We start from the raw sequence: 20,004 nt of genomic DNA, 5'->3' as shown, positions 1-20,004 counted from the left end.
ACTGGGGTTCACTGCAGTCAGAACTGGGGTTCAGTGCGGTCGGGGGCTTCCTTCCCCCTTCCGCCAGATTAAGTCAGCCAGCTGAGAGCCACCCTTCCTCTCTGCGCGCACAAAGACCCTTTGCCGTACCTCCAATTCTCTGTGAGCTTTTCTCTTTCCTTCTAGTTGTAGAATTTTCACTCAGCCAGCTTTCCTGTGGTTCTGGATGGTGTCCGTTCTGTCTTTTAGTTGTAGTTTTGAAATTGTTGTGCGAGGCAGCAGTTTAGGTGTTTACCTATGCCGCCACCTTGGTTTCTCTCCCTAAAATGGTCAACTTCTAAAAAGATCTGAAGTTCAGTCTGAGATGCATGGCTTAACATAAAAAGCTACTGAATATAATAAATAATCCTAATCCTTGGGAAAAACATTGAACAATTTTATGAGAACAAACTTAATTCAAGTCTTTAGCTCTCCCTAATCTAATAAATTTAAGTGACTTGATGTAATTTTTAAAAACTATCATATTTTTCTAGAGCTAAGTAATGTTCTTAAATATCACATCAGAACTGTAGTGATTTAAGCCTTTTTTTTTGAAAACATAAAATAAGAGTTTATTATGTAGTAGTGTGTAAAATGTTAGACTTAAGAGAAACATTTATGATTCATGCTTTAAAGTCTCCTCATTAATAACAGTTTGACACTGACCTTCCTGGGAATTCATTGCTTCAGACACTGGAATCTCAGTCCTGTCCAGTTCACTAATATGATAAAGATCATCAAATTCTCCCCAGCGTGTCATTCCCCTGAAAGATAATAAGTCCTATAAGTGACATCAATTCCATTCATATTGAGGTCCATGATGGTTTTCAGACTTACAGCATTTACATTAGTACTGTGGGCCTCTATCAGTAGATATATCACCCTGATTTCTAACAATTTTACATTATTAAAATAATATTTATACCAGAGTGGACAACATGTGTCTTAAATACTTCATTTACTTATTTTGAACATATATTGACACAATAATTCAATACATAGAAACGCAGGTTACATAGATTCTGTAAAATGAATGTACAAATAGAACTGGTAGAAACCAACATAACCTGTTGTTATACAGAGATCTTATAATGCTCTCAAGAGAGTTTAATACAAAAAGTGTTCATTCTGTCAACCTGCATTGAGTTCCTGTTTTGTTTTTTTCCAAAGCATTGTTAGGTAAAGTAGCTCCAGAATAATAAGGTATGGTGCCTATCGTCAAGGTCTTGACTACTATGAAGAATGCAATTTACAAAGGAGGAAAGTATATGGAAACTTCTTTTCTAGAAAATTATGATTTATATGGGATGCTAACAATTGCCAAAGCATCCTAATGCCCAGAATAAATAAAACTAGGCTACTGCTTATTTTTTTCAGGTGGGTCAACAATCATCTTTACTTTGTTTATCTGGCCTCAGACAAGTTACTTATCTTCTCTGTGTCTTTTCTATAAAATGGAGATGATATCAGTATGAGCTGGATAAGATGGTTGAGCAGATTGAGTTAATTTGTGTAAAATTCTTAAAACAGTGCCCAACACATAGTAAGTGCTCAGTATGTGTTAAATGATCATAATTGTCCTCATCTTCACCGTCATCCTCATCATAATCACCATTATCTGTATCTACTTCACGATGGTCCAGGAACCATTAGAGATCTAGGCCAATGGTCGGCAAACGGCAGCTCGCGAGCCACATGAGGCTCTCTGGCCCCTTGAGTGTGGCTCTTCCACAAAATACCATGGCCTAGGCGAGTCTATTTTGAAGAAGTGGCGTTAGAGGAAGTTTAAGTTTAAAATAATTGGCTCTCAATAGAAATTTCAATCGTTGTACTGTTAATATTTGGCTCTGTTGACTAATGAGTTTGCCGACCACTGATCTAGGCTATTCCCAGATCTCTCTAGGTTAGTGGATACTATTAGTGATAGGACCAGTCTTCTTCCTACTAAAATCTCTTTCATAATGTTTGTTTTCCTTATGACCAAAACATATTCACCCATAGGGTATATATGGGATTAATTCTGGCTGCAACCAAAAATGCTTATTAATATTAGTGGTCAGTATCCACAAATTGATAAATGTGATACTCCACATAAAATGAAGGATAAAAATCACAAATTCAATAGATGCAGAAAAAGTATTTGATAAAACCCAGAGCCCATTTATTTATTTATTTATTTTTTAAATAAATCTTTATTCAGATTATTACAATTATTTCTCCTTTCCCCCCATAGCTCCCCTCCACCCATTTCCCACCCCACCTTCTGCCCTTACCTCCCCCCCCACTGTCCTCATCCATAGGTGTATGATTTTTGTCCAGTCTCTTCATGAACCCCCCATACCCCTTTCCCCCTGAGAATTATCAGTCCACTCCCTTTCTATGCCCCTGATTCTATTATATTCACCAGATTATTCTGTCCCTCAGGTTTTTAATTCACTTGATTTTTAGGTTCACTTGTTGATAGATATGTATTTGTTGTTCATAATTTTTATCTTTACTTTTTTCTTCTTCCTCTTCTTTAAGAATACCTTTCAGCATTTCATATAATACTGGTTTGGTGGTGATGAACTCCTTTAGCTTTTTCTTTCTGTGAAACTCTTTATCTGCCCTTCAATTATGAATGATAGCTTTGCTGGGTAGAGTAATCTTGGTTGTAGGTTCTTGCTATTCATCACATTGAAAATTTCTTGCCATTCCCGTCTGGCCTGCATAGTTTCTGTTGAGAAGTCAGCTGACAGTCGTATGGGTGCTCCCTTGTAGGTAACTAACTGTTTTTCTCTTGCTGCTTTTAATATTCTCTCTTTGTCTTTTGCTCTTGGCATTTTAATTATGATGTGTCTTGGTGTGGTCCTCTTTGGATTCCTTTTGTTTGGGGTTCTGTGGGCTTCCTGGACTTGTAAGTCTATTTCTTTCACCAGATGGGGGAAGTTTTCGGTCATTATTTCTTCAAATAGGTTTTCAGTATCTTGCTCTCTCTCTTCTTCTGGCACCCCCATAATTCTGATGTTGGTATGCTTGAAGTTGTCCCAGAGTCTTCTTACATTATCTTCAACATTTTGGATTTTTTTTTTGCTTTTTGCTTTTTCGGTTGAGTGTTTTTTGACTTGATTTTTGTGTTCCTCTTGTCTGTTTTTGGGTCTCTGTATAATATTTTTTATTGCAGTCAGTGTATGTTTAATTTCTAGTTGGTCCTTTTTCATATCTTCGAGGGTCTCGTTATATTTATCGGCCTTTTCTAGGATATTCTTAAAAAGCCTTATAACCGTGGTTTTGAATTCTATATCCAGTCATTTGTTTTCCTCCATTTCTTTCGTTTGTGATCTGTTTCTTTGACGTTGCATTTTCACTGCTTCCCTGAGTTGGTAAGGTAGATTTGTGTGCTAGGTTTCCAATATGGCCCAGTGGGTCTGCCTCCCCAGTTAACCTGAGGTGGACACTCTTGGTGCACCTCTTTGTGGACTGTGTGTACAGCCTTGTTGTAATTAAGTCTTGATTGTTGTTGGTATCACTGGGAAGAATTGACCTCCAGGCCAGTTGGCTGTAAGGATCAGCTGTGTCTATGCTGGGAGAAGTTCGGTGCTGGAGACAGCCTTATAGGATTAGACTTGCCAAATTGCAATAGCCTCTGTGCTCAGCTTGGATGGGTTGGAGTCTCAGTCTTGGCTTCCCGTCAGCCTTGCCCTTGTGCGCACATGCGTGCCTTCAGACCTCTGCCTTTCCGGCTCCCGAGTCTCTGCCCGAGAGTCCAGACTCCCCCCACAAGAGCGTGGGTCCCCAGGGGCTCGCCTGGAACTGGGGTTCACTGCTGTCAGAACTGGGGCTCAGTGCATTCAGGAGCCTCTGACTCCCTTCCACTAGGGAAAGCCTGTGGCAACCTCCGCAGCCTTTGTGTGCACTGGCGCGCGCGCGCTTTCAGTCCTCCACCTTCCCCAGCTCCCGAGTCTCTGCCCGAGAGTCCAGACTCCCCCCGTAAGAGCGTGGGTCCCCAGGGGCTCGCCCGGAACTGGGGTTCAGTGCAGTCAGAACTGGGGTTCAGTGTGGTCGGGGGCTTCCTTCCCCCTTCCACCAGAGAAAGTCAGCCAGGCTTTCAGCCGCCCTTCCTCTCTGCGCGCACAAAGACCCTTTGCCGTACCTCCAATTCTCTGTGAGCTTTTCTCTTTCCTTCTAGTTGTAGAATTTTCACTCAGCCAGCTTTCCTGTGGTTCTGGATGGTGTCCGTTCTGTCTTTTAGTTGTAGTTTTGAAATTGTTGTGCGAGGCAGCAGTTTAGGTGTTTACCTATGCCGCCATCTTGGTTTCTCCCCCAGAGCCCATTTATGATAAAAACACTCAGCAAAGTGAGAATAGAGGGATCAGACCTCAACATAATAAAGGCCATATATGACAGCCAACATCATACTCAATGAGCAAAACTACAAGTGTTTTCCTTAACATCAGGAACAAGACAGGGGTATCTACTTTCACTACTTTTATTCAACATAGTATTGGAAGTCCTAGCCACAGCAATAGGACAAGAAGTAGAAAGAAAAGGCATCCAAATTGGAAAGGAAGAAGTAAAATTGTCATTATTTGAAGATGACATGATACTATATAGAGAAAACCCTAAAGATTCCATCAAAAAACTACTAGAACTGATAAATGAATTCAACAAAGTAGCAGGATACAAAACAAATATCTAAAAATCAGTTGAATGTTTATATACCAATAATGAATTATCAGAAAGGGAAACTAAGAAAACAATCCTATTTGCAATTGTATAAAAAATACCTTGGGATAAATTTAACCCAGGATGTGAAAGACCTGTACTTGGAAAATTATAAGAACACAGAAGAAAGAAATTGAAGAAGATACAAATAAGTGGATGCATATACTGTGTTCATGGATAGGAAGAATCAACATCATTAAAATGTCCATACTACCTAAAGCAACCTACAGAGTCAACACAATTCCTATCAAGGTAACAATGGTGTATTTCAAAGAACTAGAACAAATACTCCAAAAATTTGCATGGAACCCCAAAAGACCCCACATAGCAATCTTGAGCAGAAGAACAAGGTTGGGAGAACCACCGCACTACCTCATATGAAACTATACAACAAAGCCACAGCAATCAAAAGAGCATGGTACTGGCAGAAAAACAGACATATAGACCCATGGGACATAATAGATAGTCCAGAAATAAACCCACACCTTTACGATCAATTATTATTTGGCAAAGAAGGCAAAAACATACAATGGGATAAAGATAGACTATTCAATAAATGGTGTTAGAAAAATTGAACATATACATTCAGAAATATAAAACTAGATCACCTTCTTACAGCATATACAAGAATTAACTCAAAATCAATAAAGACTTAAATGTAACATTTGTAACCATAAAAGTACTAGAAGCAAACATAGGCAGTAAAATCTCAGACATCTCTCTTAGCAATATTTTTTCTGATATGTCTCCTCAGGCAAGGGAAACAAAAGAAACAAATGGGACTGCATCAAACTAAAATGTTTTTGTACAGAAAGGAAACCCTCAACAAAATGAAGACAACCCATTGAATGGGAGAACATATTTACCAATGATACATCTGAAAAGGGGTTAATATCCAAAATTTATAAGGAACTTATAAAACTCAACACCAAAAAACAAGCAATCCAATTAAAAAATGGCAAAGGACCTGAATAGATTGTTCTCCAAAGGGTATATACAGATGGCCAATAGACATATGACAAGATTCTCAATGTCACTAATCATCAGGGAAATGCAAATCAAAACCACAATAAGATATCATCTCTCACCTGCCAGAATGGCTATCATCAATAAATCAACAAACAGCAAGTACTAGTGAGGATGCAGAGAAAAGGGAACCCTCATGCATTGTTGGTGAAAATACAGATTGGTGCAGCCACTATGGAAAACAGTATGGAGTTTCCTAAAAAAAATAAAAATGGAACTGCTTTGTGACCCAGTGATTCCACCTCTGGCAATATATTTGAAGAAACACAAAACACTGATTTGAAAGAATATATGTACCCTTATATTGATTGCAGTGTTATTTACAATAGCCAGGATTTGGAAATGACCCAAGTGCCCATCAGCAAATGAGGGGGTAAAAAAGCTGTGGTACATTTACACACTGGAATACTACTTGGCTGTAAAAAAGAAGAAAATTTTACCTTTTGTGACAACATGGATAAACATGGAGAGTGTTATGCTAAGTGAAATAAGCCAGTTGGAGAAAGACAAATACCATATTATTTTACTTACATATGGATCTAATGAACAAAATAAAGAAACAAAAAAATAGAAACAGACTCATAGATACAGAAAACAGTGTGGTGATTAGCAGAGGGGAAGGGGAATAAGAGGAGGTAGTAGAGGGTAAAGGAGGATAAAATGGTGACAGAGGAGATTGGACTTTAGGCGGTAAACACACAATACAATATATAGATGATGTATTATAGTAGTGTATACCTGAAACCTGTATAATTTTATTAATTAATATCACTCCAATAAATTCAATAAAAGTTTTAAAAAGAATACTAGTGCTGGTGAATATGAATAAATGTGATTCTTTTTTTCCTTGATCTTTGAATTATTTTGAAGTCTTTTTACAATTTTTATATCATTTGAGCCTCATAATAGCCTTAGGAAGGAAATAAGGGGATCCTAATATATTTATTGATTAGTTTTCCAGTGAACTCTACTATCTAACATATAGTCAGTCAAAACAAATATTGTAATGTCCAAAAACTATAAATAATAACTTTAACTCAAAGGAGAAGTATTCAGGTCCTGACTCAGAATCTATTCTTATGATAGATGAAATTATTCATTTTCCACAATGTATAGAAGATTAATAGACAAAGGAGGAAGATACAATTATCATAAAAAAGGGGATTGCAATTGAAAAAACAGACTACTGAAGAAAAACAGAAACTAAAAAGGAGAAGCAACCTGATGTTATTTCATATGGGGGAGATGAAATGTGCAAGAATGCAAGACCAGTAATGTACTATACATTCTTGGGGACCCTGGCAGACTTGACACCCGTTCTCACTTTCTTATAGCTTAGTGGTGTCACACTACTACCGGGAGCCAAACACGGCTCGATATAAGCAGTGTTTAACCCCCTTTTCTTCCTACCATCTTAGGAGACTACACCAATTTTAGCTCTGGTTTGCATAATTTGAAGTACCAACATATACAGCTGTGCCCATGACCAAGTTTGAGGGCAGTTACCCAGAATTTTCCAAAGAAAACTGACTACAACTTTATGTAATATCAAGCAGTTTAACTTGCCCCAGCAGGAGACTGTGCATTACTCTGACCAAGCTTCAGGATGTATACCATTAGCAAATTTAAACTGTGGGTAGGTTTTCTAATGAGTTGCAAAAGAAAAAGGAGGTAGAAATTTGATAGGCAAATAGCAGATGTCACTTCTGTACCCATAATGTAAGAAAACCCCCCACTATTGATATTGAAATGTACACCTGTCCAGTTTCTGCTCTTTATTTCATTCCACTATGACTTGTCCAAAATGTGCCAGGGCTGACCTTGGAAAGATATGAAAAGCAGAAAGAAAAACTGATACAAACAAGGCTGTCTTTTTTTTTTTTTTAATTTCCAAAAGAAAATACTTGGACCAGATATAAGAGATCAAAGTACTCTCTATAGAATTCATTCCATAAAGGATTATGAGTGGTCACAGCTCAAACAAACTGATTTATTTTAAGCTTCTACCACTCCCATTAAGCTGACTCAGTGTGACTCATTTCTAATGTAATTAAAACAAACTAGCTTAACAAACTGATGAATATCTCCAAGGGTGAACTGAAAGGCAAGATGGCAGTGCTTCCTGCAGCTGAGAACACAACTTTCACTTTTTTTCACTCCACATGCATCCAATGGAGCTACCAAATCTGTGATCCTGTGACTGCCCATAGAAACCCAGTATGGGGAAGGGAACATGAGAGCAGTTCCACAGAGTGAGGGAACAGTCCGTTTCATTTCACAGTTTCATTTGAGCTCAGTATTTAAATGAATGAGGGTGTCTAGCATTGGAGTACAACAAAGAGGAGAACTTTAGGTGGCTCTGCAGCCCAGTAGGAAACCCCAGGCCAGGGGGCAGACCTTCCGAATTATGCTGCTCCTCCCTGCTGAGTGTTCAGCTGGTTCCCAAGAGGGATTCTTCGCTAATTAATTGCAACTGAATCTATTCTTGCTCTGTGTGGGTGAGAGGAGTAGGATCTTTTTCTGACAATCCTCACCCACCAGAAATATCTGATACACTGCAGGTGTGCACTCAGACATTCTCCCATAGCTCTCATTACTGTAGTAAAAATCAAGCAGTTTTCTAGGGAATTCTTTCTCAATCTTCAATTAAAGAGATAATTCCTGTTTGATTCACAATAATGCTCTGATAATCACTGGAAAGTGGAAATGTAGTCCATGAAAATACATCCTGAGGACAGTCATTCATAACCGGCCACAGTATGTGGAGAGGCATTATTATTGCCTTCTCTACCTGGACTCTTAAAATGTATCCCAAAATTCAGGATTTATAGGAACAAATTCCTTATATTTTAAATTGAGACATTAAAAAATATCTTGGGATATTCAAAATAATGATGGCTTAATGTGATAATACAATGCCTCACTGCATCCCCTTGACATCTTCCCATAATGTTCCATACTTATCAAGTTTTTATGAATAAAATCATCAAAAGGATCTGGCTGCCAAGAGAACTTGGCAATGAGTTCTAAAGTAATATGAAGAATGATAGCTAATTTTGCCAAATTCATATCTTGTACAGTTTTCTAAAAGCAGGGCTCAAGGGTAATTTCACCTTTTCAATGATGCTCCTACTAATTTAGAATCATCAGCCCCATCAATCACATAGCATATGAAGGTGAGGGATGCAGGGCTTCATCAGGCTGCCTAGGTTTGTGGTCTCCCTTCCACTCTTCCATAAGTCCTGGACCCTTTGCCCATTGGCAATCCTTAGCTTGGGTGGAAGACTAGTCAGAAGTAGTATATGTACAGAGAGTTCTCACAACAGAGGTAATTTAACCACCAGGCTTCTGAGGGCTTCATTTAATACTATATTTGAGTCCCTTCTTTGTGTCAAGCACACTGCTGAGTAATGGGATAGCAAAGATGAATAAGATATGCTCCTTATGCTTGAGGAGCCAAAGGCAAGATGGGGAGATAGGTGCATAACAATATAGGTAGTGGCATGCTCTGAAATGGTATAGAAAAGTTGTCAGTGCATCTAGTACAGACTGAGGTGTCAGAAAAGGATTTCTGGGGAATGTGTTATCCGACCTGAATCTACAAGCATCACTAGGAGAGTCTGAAAATAAGTATGGAAAAGCAGGTAGACTTCCAGGCAGAGAGTTAGTGAAGTAAGAAACTGTATGCTATATTAAGGGAATAAAAAATGTTCAGACTTGCTGGAGCATCATGTCTGAAAAAGATCGGCAAGGTGCAAATCATACTGGGGCTTCAGTGTTTTCTTCTAAGGAAAAGTGGAACTTCCCTCATGGTGTAAGCTGTTTTTTCTTGATTATGGTCAAAGACCAGATTGGGGAAATGATCCTGGCGGCTCTCCCTCCATCCTCTCCTCTGCTCCGCTAGAACTCTTGGCCATCTACCTATAGATGAGAGGATGAGTGAGGTGAAGTTTTACTACCTTCACACACACACAAAAGGGAGATGAGTTGCAACTTCAAGGATTAAAGAAGAAGGGAGGTTAGATGATAGAAGATCTATTTTTAGGTTTTTTTTGAGGAATCTCCATAAGATTTCCACAATGGCTGCACAAGGGCTCCCTTTTCTCCACATCCTCACCATTGCTGGTTAAAAGTCACTTGTTGACTTTTTGATAACAGTGTGCAGTAGTTCCTCACTGATGATTAGTGATGTTGAATATCTTTTCATATGTCTCTTGGCCATTTGTATGTTTTCTTTGGAGAAATATCTTTTTATGTCCTCTGCTCATGTTTTGATTGAATTGTTCGTTCTTTTGTTATTGAGTTGGATGAGTTTCTTATATATTTTGGATAGTAATTCCTGACCAGATATATTATTTACAAATATATTCTCCCATTCTTTTAGTTGTCTTTTCATTTTTTGATGGTTTCCTTCACTGTGCAGAAGCATTTCAGTTTGATGAAGTTCCATTTGTTTATTTTTGCTTTTGTTTCCCTTGCTCTAGGGGTTATATCCAAAATGATATTACTCAGAATTATATCAAATAGTGTACCACCTATGTTTTCTTCTAAGAGTTTTATGGTTACCATACAACCCAGCAATTCCACTTCTTGGTATTTATTTAAAGAAAACAAAGACATTAATTTGGAAAGATATTTGCACCCTTATGTTTGCTGCAGCATTATTTACAGCAGCCAAGACATGGAAGCAACTAGGTACCCATCACTAGATAATTGAATATAGGACACACACACACACACACACACACACACACACACACACACTGCAACATTACTCAGTAATCTTGTATTTTCAGACAACATGGATGAACCTAGAGGGTATTATGCTAGGTGAAATAAATCAGACAGGTAAAGGCAAATGTTGCATGATTTCACTTATATGTGGAATTTAAAAGCAAAACAAATGAACCAACAAAAGAAAAGCAGACTCAGAAACAAAGAACAAATAAATGATTGTCAAAGGGGAGGAAGGTAGAGGAATGGGTGAAAAAGATAAAGGAAAATATAGTCAATAATTGTGTCATAAGTTTGCACAGTGACAGATGGTTACTAGACTTAGTGTGGTGTTTACACAGTAAGATGCATAAATGTTGAATCACTATGTTGTACATTTAAAACTAATATAATATTGTATACCAATTATGCTTTAATAAAAATTAAAATAAAAAAGATGAAGGGCGAGTGGGAGAAAGAATACAGAAAAATATATACATTTGATTTCTTTTGAGAATATTTATTTGCTTTTCTAAAAATAATGAAAGGTAATGAAAAAACCAGCCCAACTTATTTATTCAAGGTATAGTTACATAAACCCACACAGAGAACTGTTTTGTGCATTTACTGAACTTCAAATAGACTTGCTGTGCCTTACTGAACAGGGTCAGGACAATCAGGTGGAGCATAACTAAATCTCCTTTCCAGAAAGCAGAAAGAGCCCGTTGTTTCAAGATAAATTTAAAATTTAAATTTGTATCCTCCTTTTTTTATTTTATTTTATTTTATTTTTTTTTGTGTGTGTGTGTATGTGTGAGTAGGCCAGGGATAATGAAATCTTGCCTATGCATTTAATCTTTTCCAATAAAGACATGCAGCCTTCAAGGAGAGAAGCAATACAACAGAGAGATCAAGATCACAGGCTCTCCAGCCCGTAGACCTGAGGTTCAGTCCAGTCCTGCTACATAGTGATTAGAGATCTTGCATAATTATTGAACTCAGAGCTCTGGTTTCTGAACACCTACTTCATAGAGTTGCTAAGGGATTCAGTGAGACTGTATGTAAGCATTTAGAAGAGCTCCCATCTGTAAGAGTGCATACAATAAAGGTAAACATGAAGGTTATTTAAAGAATTAGAAACATGAATGATAGCTTACATTTTAGAAAAGACATCTGGTGACTTCACAGTAAAAGAAGGGATTTGCTTCTCATCTTGTATTTTCAGCTGTATAGGCCGTTTTACTCCCCAGAAAATGTCCAACATTCCTTCAACAATTAGTTTACCATCTTCAGTCTAGGGAAAAAACCAATCATCTCAAACATTGTTTTTTTGTATTATTTATAGAAGGTAAATGTTTCAACTGAAGATGTAGAAATTAAGAATGTAAAACATCTTAATAAATAAATTTTTAAGTGGGATTGTTTGGCTTTTCAATTTATCTTCAAAATAATTCTACTTTAGCATTGGAAGAATTTTTTTTTAAGATGGAAATATTTAACAAAAGAAGAAAAAAATATTTTGTTTTTGATAACAGCTATAACCAGTGAAGTAAGTCACAATGATGATGACACGCCCATCAGATGGCACAGTATGGTAAAGCATTTCCTGAATTTTATGATTCTGCAAAGTTTGCTCCCTCACGTTGTTCAGAGCCTATGGTTAAATTCTTCTCCTCCCCACTAAGTAAGTAAATATCTTTTCTTCTCCTCCCCACCCCACCTAGATTCTGGAGCCTGCTTCCCCACTTTGATGTTCTCCACAGCCATTGTCACCATCTGACATACCATACATTTTACTCCTGTTTCTTGCCTACCTACTGGAATTTAAGCAGCATGAAGGAAGCACAAAACAAACTTCTAAACATCAGGAATTCTGTGGGAACTATTGAATTAAAATGTAAATCATCATTTTCTTAAAGTTTTTACCTTTTCCTAAATTTTATATTTTTATAATTATAGATATTAGAGATCTCTCAGATATTGAAATTATTTAAAATTTGATCCATTTCTTTTTAAAGGGATCAGTTGTTCTTCTGTATATAATTACATTTGAGAAGTTATTTGAAATATCCAATTGAAGTAAATTATTTAAGCTGACTAGTAAACATTAGAGTGCTTTGTAAATATCCTCTGTCCCAAATGCAGATTTAAGCCAAATCACGGTGACCTAAAGTCAGTGTCCTACCACCATAATTGAAGATTTCAACCAGAATATTAGAAAATTATAATATTCCCTGGGACCAGGAAGATATAAAAATGGGAAGCAAGCAGCATTAGAATACAAGACTGTGGAGAGAGCTGTGGAGAATGAGGCATTCAACTGAAAGGAAGGAAGGAGAAGGGAGAAATAAAAGAAGGAAGGAAAGAAGGAAGGAAGGGAGGGAGGGAAGGAGGGAGGGAGGGAGGGAAGGAGGGAGGGAGGGAGGGAGAGGGAGAGGGAGAGGGAGAGGGAGAGGGAGAGGGAGAGGGAGAGGGAGAGGGAGAGGGAGAGGGAGAGGGAGAGGGAGAGGGAGAGGGAGAGGGAGAGGGAGAGGGAGAGAGAGAGAGAGAGAGAGAGAGAGAGAGAGAGAGAGAGAAGGAAGGAAAGAAAGAAAGAAAGAAAGAAAGAAAGAAAGAAACAAAGAAAGAAAGAAAGAAAGAAAGAAAGAAAGAAAGAAAGAAAGAAAGAAAGAAAGGGAAAGAAAGAAAGGAAGAAAGAAAGAAAGAAAAGAGGGAGGGAGGGAGGGAGGTTGGTTTAAGGTCAGTGTGTACAGTAGCCTATCAACTGCACTCCTAAAAATGTTTTCTAGCTTCAGGACTGTCCTGAATTGTTTCTTTAACATTTGGAAGTGTATTATTATGACATGGTATACATGCACTTTAATGATCATGCATTTTAACAACCAAATCAGACTATGTTACCGATATGCCATATAGTTATGATTTATTGAGTAATTCTCCATTGATAGAGACTTAAAATACCTTCAAATTTTTTTCCATTACAAACGATATCACTGTGAACAGCTTTCTGTATATATCCTGGTGCATTCGTATGAAAGTGTTAGGATAGATTTCCAGTAGAATTGCTGAAAGCACATATGTCATTAACGTTATTTTAAATGCTTTCATTTTCCCCCCAAATTGTGAGTAAGTTATTGATGTCCCAGGACTGGGATTTTTGTGATATACTTAAGAAAATTATGATCAACTTAAAGATGAACCTGTTTCTCAGACCATTTGTGCTACTGGCTTATGAACTCCAACTCATCCCAACTCCTCTGGACCTTTATGGAATTCTTTTTCCTGTGAATCAATTGTATTTAATTTATTTGATGGACTTACCTGTGCATATGAAATATGCAGATTTTCCTGGTTCGCATAAAAAATGTTATAGGTCTTCAATAAAGAATTAAGTTGTTCCCTAAAAAAAAAGAAAATACGTTCAGTTACAATCAGTCTTAGGCTCTTTCACAGTGAAAAACAATAATGGTGCTTCCAGGTCATAGAGGTATGAGATGGAAAGAAATGGTTCAATGGGATCTTTACTCATCTGTCATTTTAAATTAATGTAAGTCATTGAAAACGAAAGGCTTCTTAGGACACAAATAAACATTAAAGGGGCTAATTCGTAAATAAATAGCCAAAGAAAGGAAAATGACTCTGGCCAAAAGTGGTGAGGAGAGTGCTCTACAGCAGAAGGAAGCCATGAAATAGACATTTGGTTTTACATTCCTTTTTTGTTTTGCAACATCTAACCACCTAGTCCTAGAATGTGCCTGACACTGTGCTTCCCGCTGGGGATAGAGCAACGGTTCAGAAAGGGTCTCTGCTCCTGAGTTTCTGCCTCTTTGTGGCAGGGGGCTGTGCCAGGGGGGACACTGTATCCTGCCACACCTCCATCCTTTACTCTGTGCTGCCCACCGCTCAAGTTGCTTATCTTACCTACTCCGTTGGTCCAAGCTATCGTCTCTCACCTGGATTATTGCAACAGTCTCTTAAAAGCCTCCCTGTGTCCGTTGTCTATTCTCAACAGCAGGAGTTATTTTAATGCACTCTTGATCATATCTCTCTTTTGTTAAAAAAAACTTCTCATTATTAGGAAAAATGCCAATATCCTTCCAATGACTTCAAAGGCCAGATGTGATCTGGTCTGCTGTTATATCTTCAGCCTCATTTCCCACCTCTCTCTCCTTCACTCACTACACCCCAGTCACTGACCAACTTGATGTGCCTTGAACACTCCAGCACATTCTCATCTCAGGGCCATTGTATTTGTTGACCCCTCGGCCAGAACGCTCTTTCCCCTGACACCATGCTCATTTAAAAAAAAAAAAATTTTACTCAAAAGTCATCTTCTCAAGAAGTCCTTCTTGACCATCCAATCTAGAAATTTGCTGTCTCAAACATTCATGTACTGCTTTCCTCCTTGCTTCTGTCCCTTAGTCACCATCAAAACTTGTATACATTTTACTTATATTCTTATCTATAATAATAAAAGCATAATATGCTAATTAGACTGGACATCCTTCCAGACGAAGCCAGGGCTGTGAGGGAAGCCCAGGTCCCTGGTGCCTGCCAGAGGAAAACGCGGGTCCCAGGTGCCAGAGGGAAGCTGGTGCCAGCAGCCGAGGGAAGGAAGGCCTACTCTTGCCTGAATTTTGTGCATCAGGTCTCTAGTAATATGTAATTATATATTTTTATATATTAATAAATACCCACATATTATAAGAATATATGTTTTTATAATATTGTCCTATATTCTGTCTCCCCCACTAGACTATATAGATCCCTGAGAATGGGCAAGCCTGTGTGTTTTGTTTACATTGTATTTCATGTGCCTGGAAGAGGACCTGGCACATAGTAAGAACTCAGAAAATGACTGGAGAAATTTTTATTCCTAAGTAAACAAGACATACCAAAGAAAGGAGAAAAGGGTTTTTAAAATATGAACATATCTCTCTCCTATAAGAATTTTGGCGCCATGAGGGCAGAAATTTTGGTCTTATTTATTGCTGTCTTCTCAGTGTTTACAGCAGAGACTTGCTCATAGTATGTTCTTATTTAATAAATACTGAATATTGAACAACAGAATTCATGTATATTAATTTTTACATGTTTGAGATCGAATAAACATTCTTTTTCCATTTGACTTTTCTGTGTCATATTTCATGTGCCCATTTCCAAGAATCAATACACTCTGCGCAATCACCACATAAAAAATTTCTACAGAATATGCACCCCTATGTTCACAGCAGTGTTATTTACAATAGCTAAGATTTGGAAATAGCCCAAGTGCCCATCAGTAGATGAATGGATAAAAAAGTTGTGGGATGTTTACACTATGGAATACTATGCAGCTGTAAAAAAGAGGGGGAATGAGAAGAGATAAACCAAAGAACTTATATACTTATATGCATAGCCCAAGGACATGGGCAATAGGTCAGTGAAGACCTGGGGTATGGGTAGGGGCTGGGAAGAGGGGGTAAAAGGGGGGGTGGAAATGGGAGATATTTGTAATACTATCAACAATAAAATATATTTAAAAGAAAAAAAGAAAATTTTCATATCAATATTGAAAAAAGAAAAATTTCTACAGAATTCCTGTATGCTATATCATTCCATTTCCCAACTGGTTTACTTTATACTTTAAGTGTTCATAAATATTTCTGTTCTAAGTATTACTGAGCACACTGATTTTATTCCCTTGGAGTCATTGCTGTGGGATATTTCCTAAAAATTGCAGTCCTGGTTAAGACCACAAACACTTTTCCAGCTCTCATTATTGAGTGTCAGGACAGCATATGGACATTTCTGATTCATGATGGATGCAATTCCTGATATGCTGAGCTGTGAGAGTTGTTATGAAAGCAATGAATTTTTACGTAACCTTATTCCCTCAGCTTCTCTTTCTGATAAAACTGCACAATAAAGTAAAGTACAAGTATCCTCCAAAGTATTTACCTGAAGACTATGTATAATTAGAAAGGTTATTCTCTGGGAACAAGCTATCTGGAAAATGTTTCTGTACCCAAACAAAATCTGACTAAACCTTCCTCCACAGAAATAACTCAGAGGATTGGCAAACAAATGACCCAGGGAATTGGCAAACAATAGTCCTGGGCCATTTGTTTCTTTTAAATAAAGGTTTATTGGCATACAGCCACGCTCATTTGTTGGCTTGTTGTCTGTGGCTGCTTTCCTGCAACAACTGCAAAGTTGAGTCCTTGTGGCAGAAACCAGATGGCCCACAAAGCCTGAGATATGTGTTATCTGGCTCTATCGAGAGAAAGCCGGCCAACCTATCAGCCATGTGTAACCCAGGATAACTGGATACCTCAGGAGTCTTCCATACTTCTTTTCACCACAGGCAGGATCTTGCTGACTATTGATGGCACTTTGAAGGATATTGGAGTGTGGGAGAAGAGTTGAGCTCAGTAAAATAATGTTAACATAAAACTAGGTAAGTTAATGGTGCAATAAAGCAAGGAATTACCAAAGAAAATTCAGAAGTTAGGTGAACAACAATAACAATGGGGAGTGCATTCCAAATACAGTATTAAAAAATCATCACATTTTAACACTATGTACCTGACCAGAGGAACTTTTGAAGATGATTTGTTTATACAGTTGATGAAACAATGGGGCACAAAGAGCTGAGTTGTTATTGATCCTCTGCTGGCTGATTCAAATTCTGTGCCCTAACAGAAGACCTGTAGTAATGGTCATTCATTCATTCACTGTGTAAGCACAATCATGAGGCTGCAGTCGTATTCTGAGGATGGGTAAGAGCTTAGAGGAATAGAAGATCTACAGCAAACATGGGAGGGTAAGCATTGAACCAGGAAAGTGTGATGAGCTTACCAGGCAAAGTAAACAACAACAAGGCCATGTAGCTCTTTCTATAATTATTGTGCAGAAAGCTCAAAGAGTTGGGATTCTAAGAGTATAACACAGAAAATGGGGAGTGGTGAGCCATGAGCGGAAGAAGCAGACAGGAACCTCGTGAACCATTTTAAGAGGCTTAGAATTCACCCTGCAGGCAATGGACAGCTACTGAAGGTTCTTGGCAAGAAAGAGACATGATGATGCTAAGGGCCACTAGGGAACTCATGGGAAACAGATTTCAGGACAGGACAAGATGCAGCAATAGGAGTAGGACCATTGTAACAGTACTGGGGCAGAGGTACAGGAGTAAGGCTATGTTCCAGGGAAAGGTGCCAGATGCCCCACATATATGGGAGGATCTAAAGCATTAAAGGGACCTAGAATAAGTATAGGGATTATGCGGTTTAGGAAATCCAAAGGTAATCACCAAGCATTACCTAGGCAGTCCCTAGTCAGGAAAAGAGACACTGATTTAAGATACACTGTAACTTATCAATGGTAATTGTAATAGATTTTAGGGTACACTTAAATGTTATATATGGAACCCTCAAAAGAGCACCCTTCCCTCTCAGCCCCCAAAGAATTCATCCAGCCCAAACCAGAATGCTTAACCACTGTTCAGGCCCTAATGAAGCTATAAAATGAGTGATAAGCAATGGATTCCATATCCCATCTTCTCAGTTTATAAATCTCTGGTGTATAGAAGCCGTAAGGATACTCAGGAAGTAGATGTAAGGTTCAAACAGCCTGTCTACTTTATGAGTGACAGATAAGAAATTGATTTTCTAAGATCTGGATGTTCTTTTAGAAAACATCACACAGTCTATCATCTGGATTGTATTTTTACAAAACTAAGGGATGGCAAACTTCCATGTAAGCTGGACTAAATGAACACAGAATCATAAGCTTCCCCAGGACAGAAGCAGGCACCGCGCACTGGCAGGGCAGAGAGGGGATTCTGATAGATGCTGATGGACACCCAGAATTATTCATTACAGCTCCCGGAAGAGTGCTAGTCAGAGAGAGACTTATCATGGAGTGACAGGTGTAGAGGAAGGATGCAGGGGAGAGCCCCGGGTCCCTGTTCCTTTAAGGCTCCCAGCTCAATTTTAATGAGTCATAATGGATCAACTGTAAAATGCTTAGGTGTACTTTGCACTTTGTGGCCTGAATTGCAGCTGCTCAGCAGATGGAAATTACCCACAATCTGACGTTTGCCATGAATAACAGACAGCAAGAAATGAGTTCCTCAATCTTATCACGCTATTTAGCTGCCCGGAAGAAACAATTTTATAAAACTGTAACATGCATGGACATTGGATGGCGTGATGTACAGAAGTGAGTTATGAATAGGTAGAATGGATGTCAAATACTAGTTGTAATAAGAGTTCTTTCTCTTGTTTTACTAATGACTCATGGCATAATTAAGTGGATATCAGATCCCTTTCCTGGAAACCAAAAAACCCTATCCCATTCTTTACTAAGTAACCTTTACAGTTTGGACTCACTGAAGGCAAGCCAGAAATAGTGTTGTATGTTGTATTTCAACACACACTTCAGAGACTGCCACACGACACAAAATAAACTTCAGAGAAAAATACAGCCCGCGCAGCCACCAAAGACACATTTGGCCATGGCTGTGCTTCCTGAGTTTGTGTGACTTCTGCCTCTCGGAGTCTTGCTAAAAATATTCAGGCTTCAAATCAGGCAGCCACTGAACTGCATGGAGGCAACAGCACTAGGAAAAGTTCCGCTGTGAGTGTTGCCTTAACAGCAGGAACCTCAAACATGTAAGAGTCTCTGCAAAGATATGAAAAACCAAGGCAGAATAAAAACACTAAAATGCTCTCTTATACAGGTTATTTCCTCCTAAAAAGTCCCTTCCCCCCACCCGCTTATTGATTTTGTTCATAATGTTAAATTTTAGCAATGACATGAACAATTTCATGTCAGGTTCAAAAAAAACAATTTAAACTTACTGTATCTATAATAATAAAAGGGTAATATGCTAATTAGACCAGATGTCCTTCCAGGCGTCATTCCAGACATCCTTCCAGATGAAGCCAGGGCTGGAGGGAAGCAGCCTGGGTTTGAGTCCTGGGTGCCTGCCAGCAGCTGGAGGAGGGAAGCCTGGGTCCTGGGTGCCAGAGGGAAGCTGGTGCTGGCAGCCGGCAGAAGGAAGGCCTACTCTTGCACGAATTTTCATGCATCGGGCCTCTAGTGTTTTTATAAAATAACTAGGAGTTAAACATGGAAAAGTAACAAATTGAATTTGCTGGAATTAAGGTCGAATTTTTAATTTTAGATGCTGTAGTTCTGTACACCTACCAAACTCTATATAATATGTGCATAATTAATTAATAATATTTTCATAAATTTACTTCCATAAAAACATAAGTAAATGCCTCCATGTTTGGGGAAAGGTGGCACTAGAAAATAGGAGAACAGAGAATAAGTACAGGCTTATCATTAAACTTCTTGACAAGACAAATCATCATTCCATATTGCTGACATCTGCAAGCAGGAGCAGAATTCTCTTAACCCACTTTACCCTTCATTACTGTCAACTGGAATCCTGGAATTAACACTGCAAACTTCTGCAGCCCCTCTTCCAGAAGCGGCCCCAGCCCCAGCCCCAGGTCTTATTTGCCTTTGGCCTCATCTCCTGGTTCAAATGAT

General features: G+C 38.4%; 1 protein-coding gene across 1 annotated transcript in view; it reads right to left on the bottom strand.

Annotated features, from left to right (window-relative positions):
• RASSF6 (Ras association domain family member 6) overlaps positions 1–20,004 on the bottom strand; it is a gene marked incomplete at its 3' end in the record, with an annotated part of 47,164 nt that overhangs the window by 15,032 nt on the left and 12,128 nt on the right. The window contains exons 2-4 of the mRNA XM_080688361.1: positions 13,783–13,861; positions 11,619–11,755; positions 685–782 (exon numbers count right to left, since the gene is read on the bottom strand). Coding sequence (XP_080544487.1) covers positions 685–782; positions 11,619–11,755; positions 13,783–13,861 — 314 coding nt within the window. The remainder of the gene's footprint in view (positions 1–684; positions 783–11,618; positions 11,756–13,782; positions 13,862–20,004) is intronic.

This window comes from Plecotus auritus (assembly GCF_963455305.1).
Source record: "Plecotus auritus genome assembly, chromosome: 1".
NCBI lineage: Eukaryota > Metazoa > Chordata > Mammalia > Chiroptera > Vespertilionidae > Plecotus > Plecotus auritus.
The sequence above is the reverse complement of the archived record's forward strand: the minus strand, read 5'-3'. Positions and strand labels throughout refer to the sequence as shown.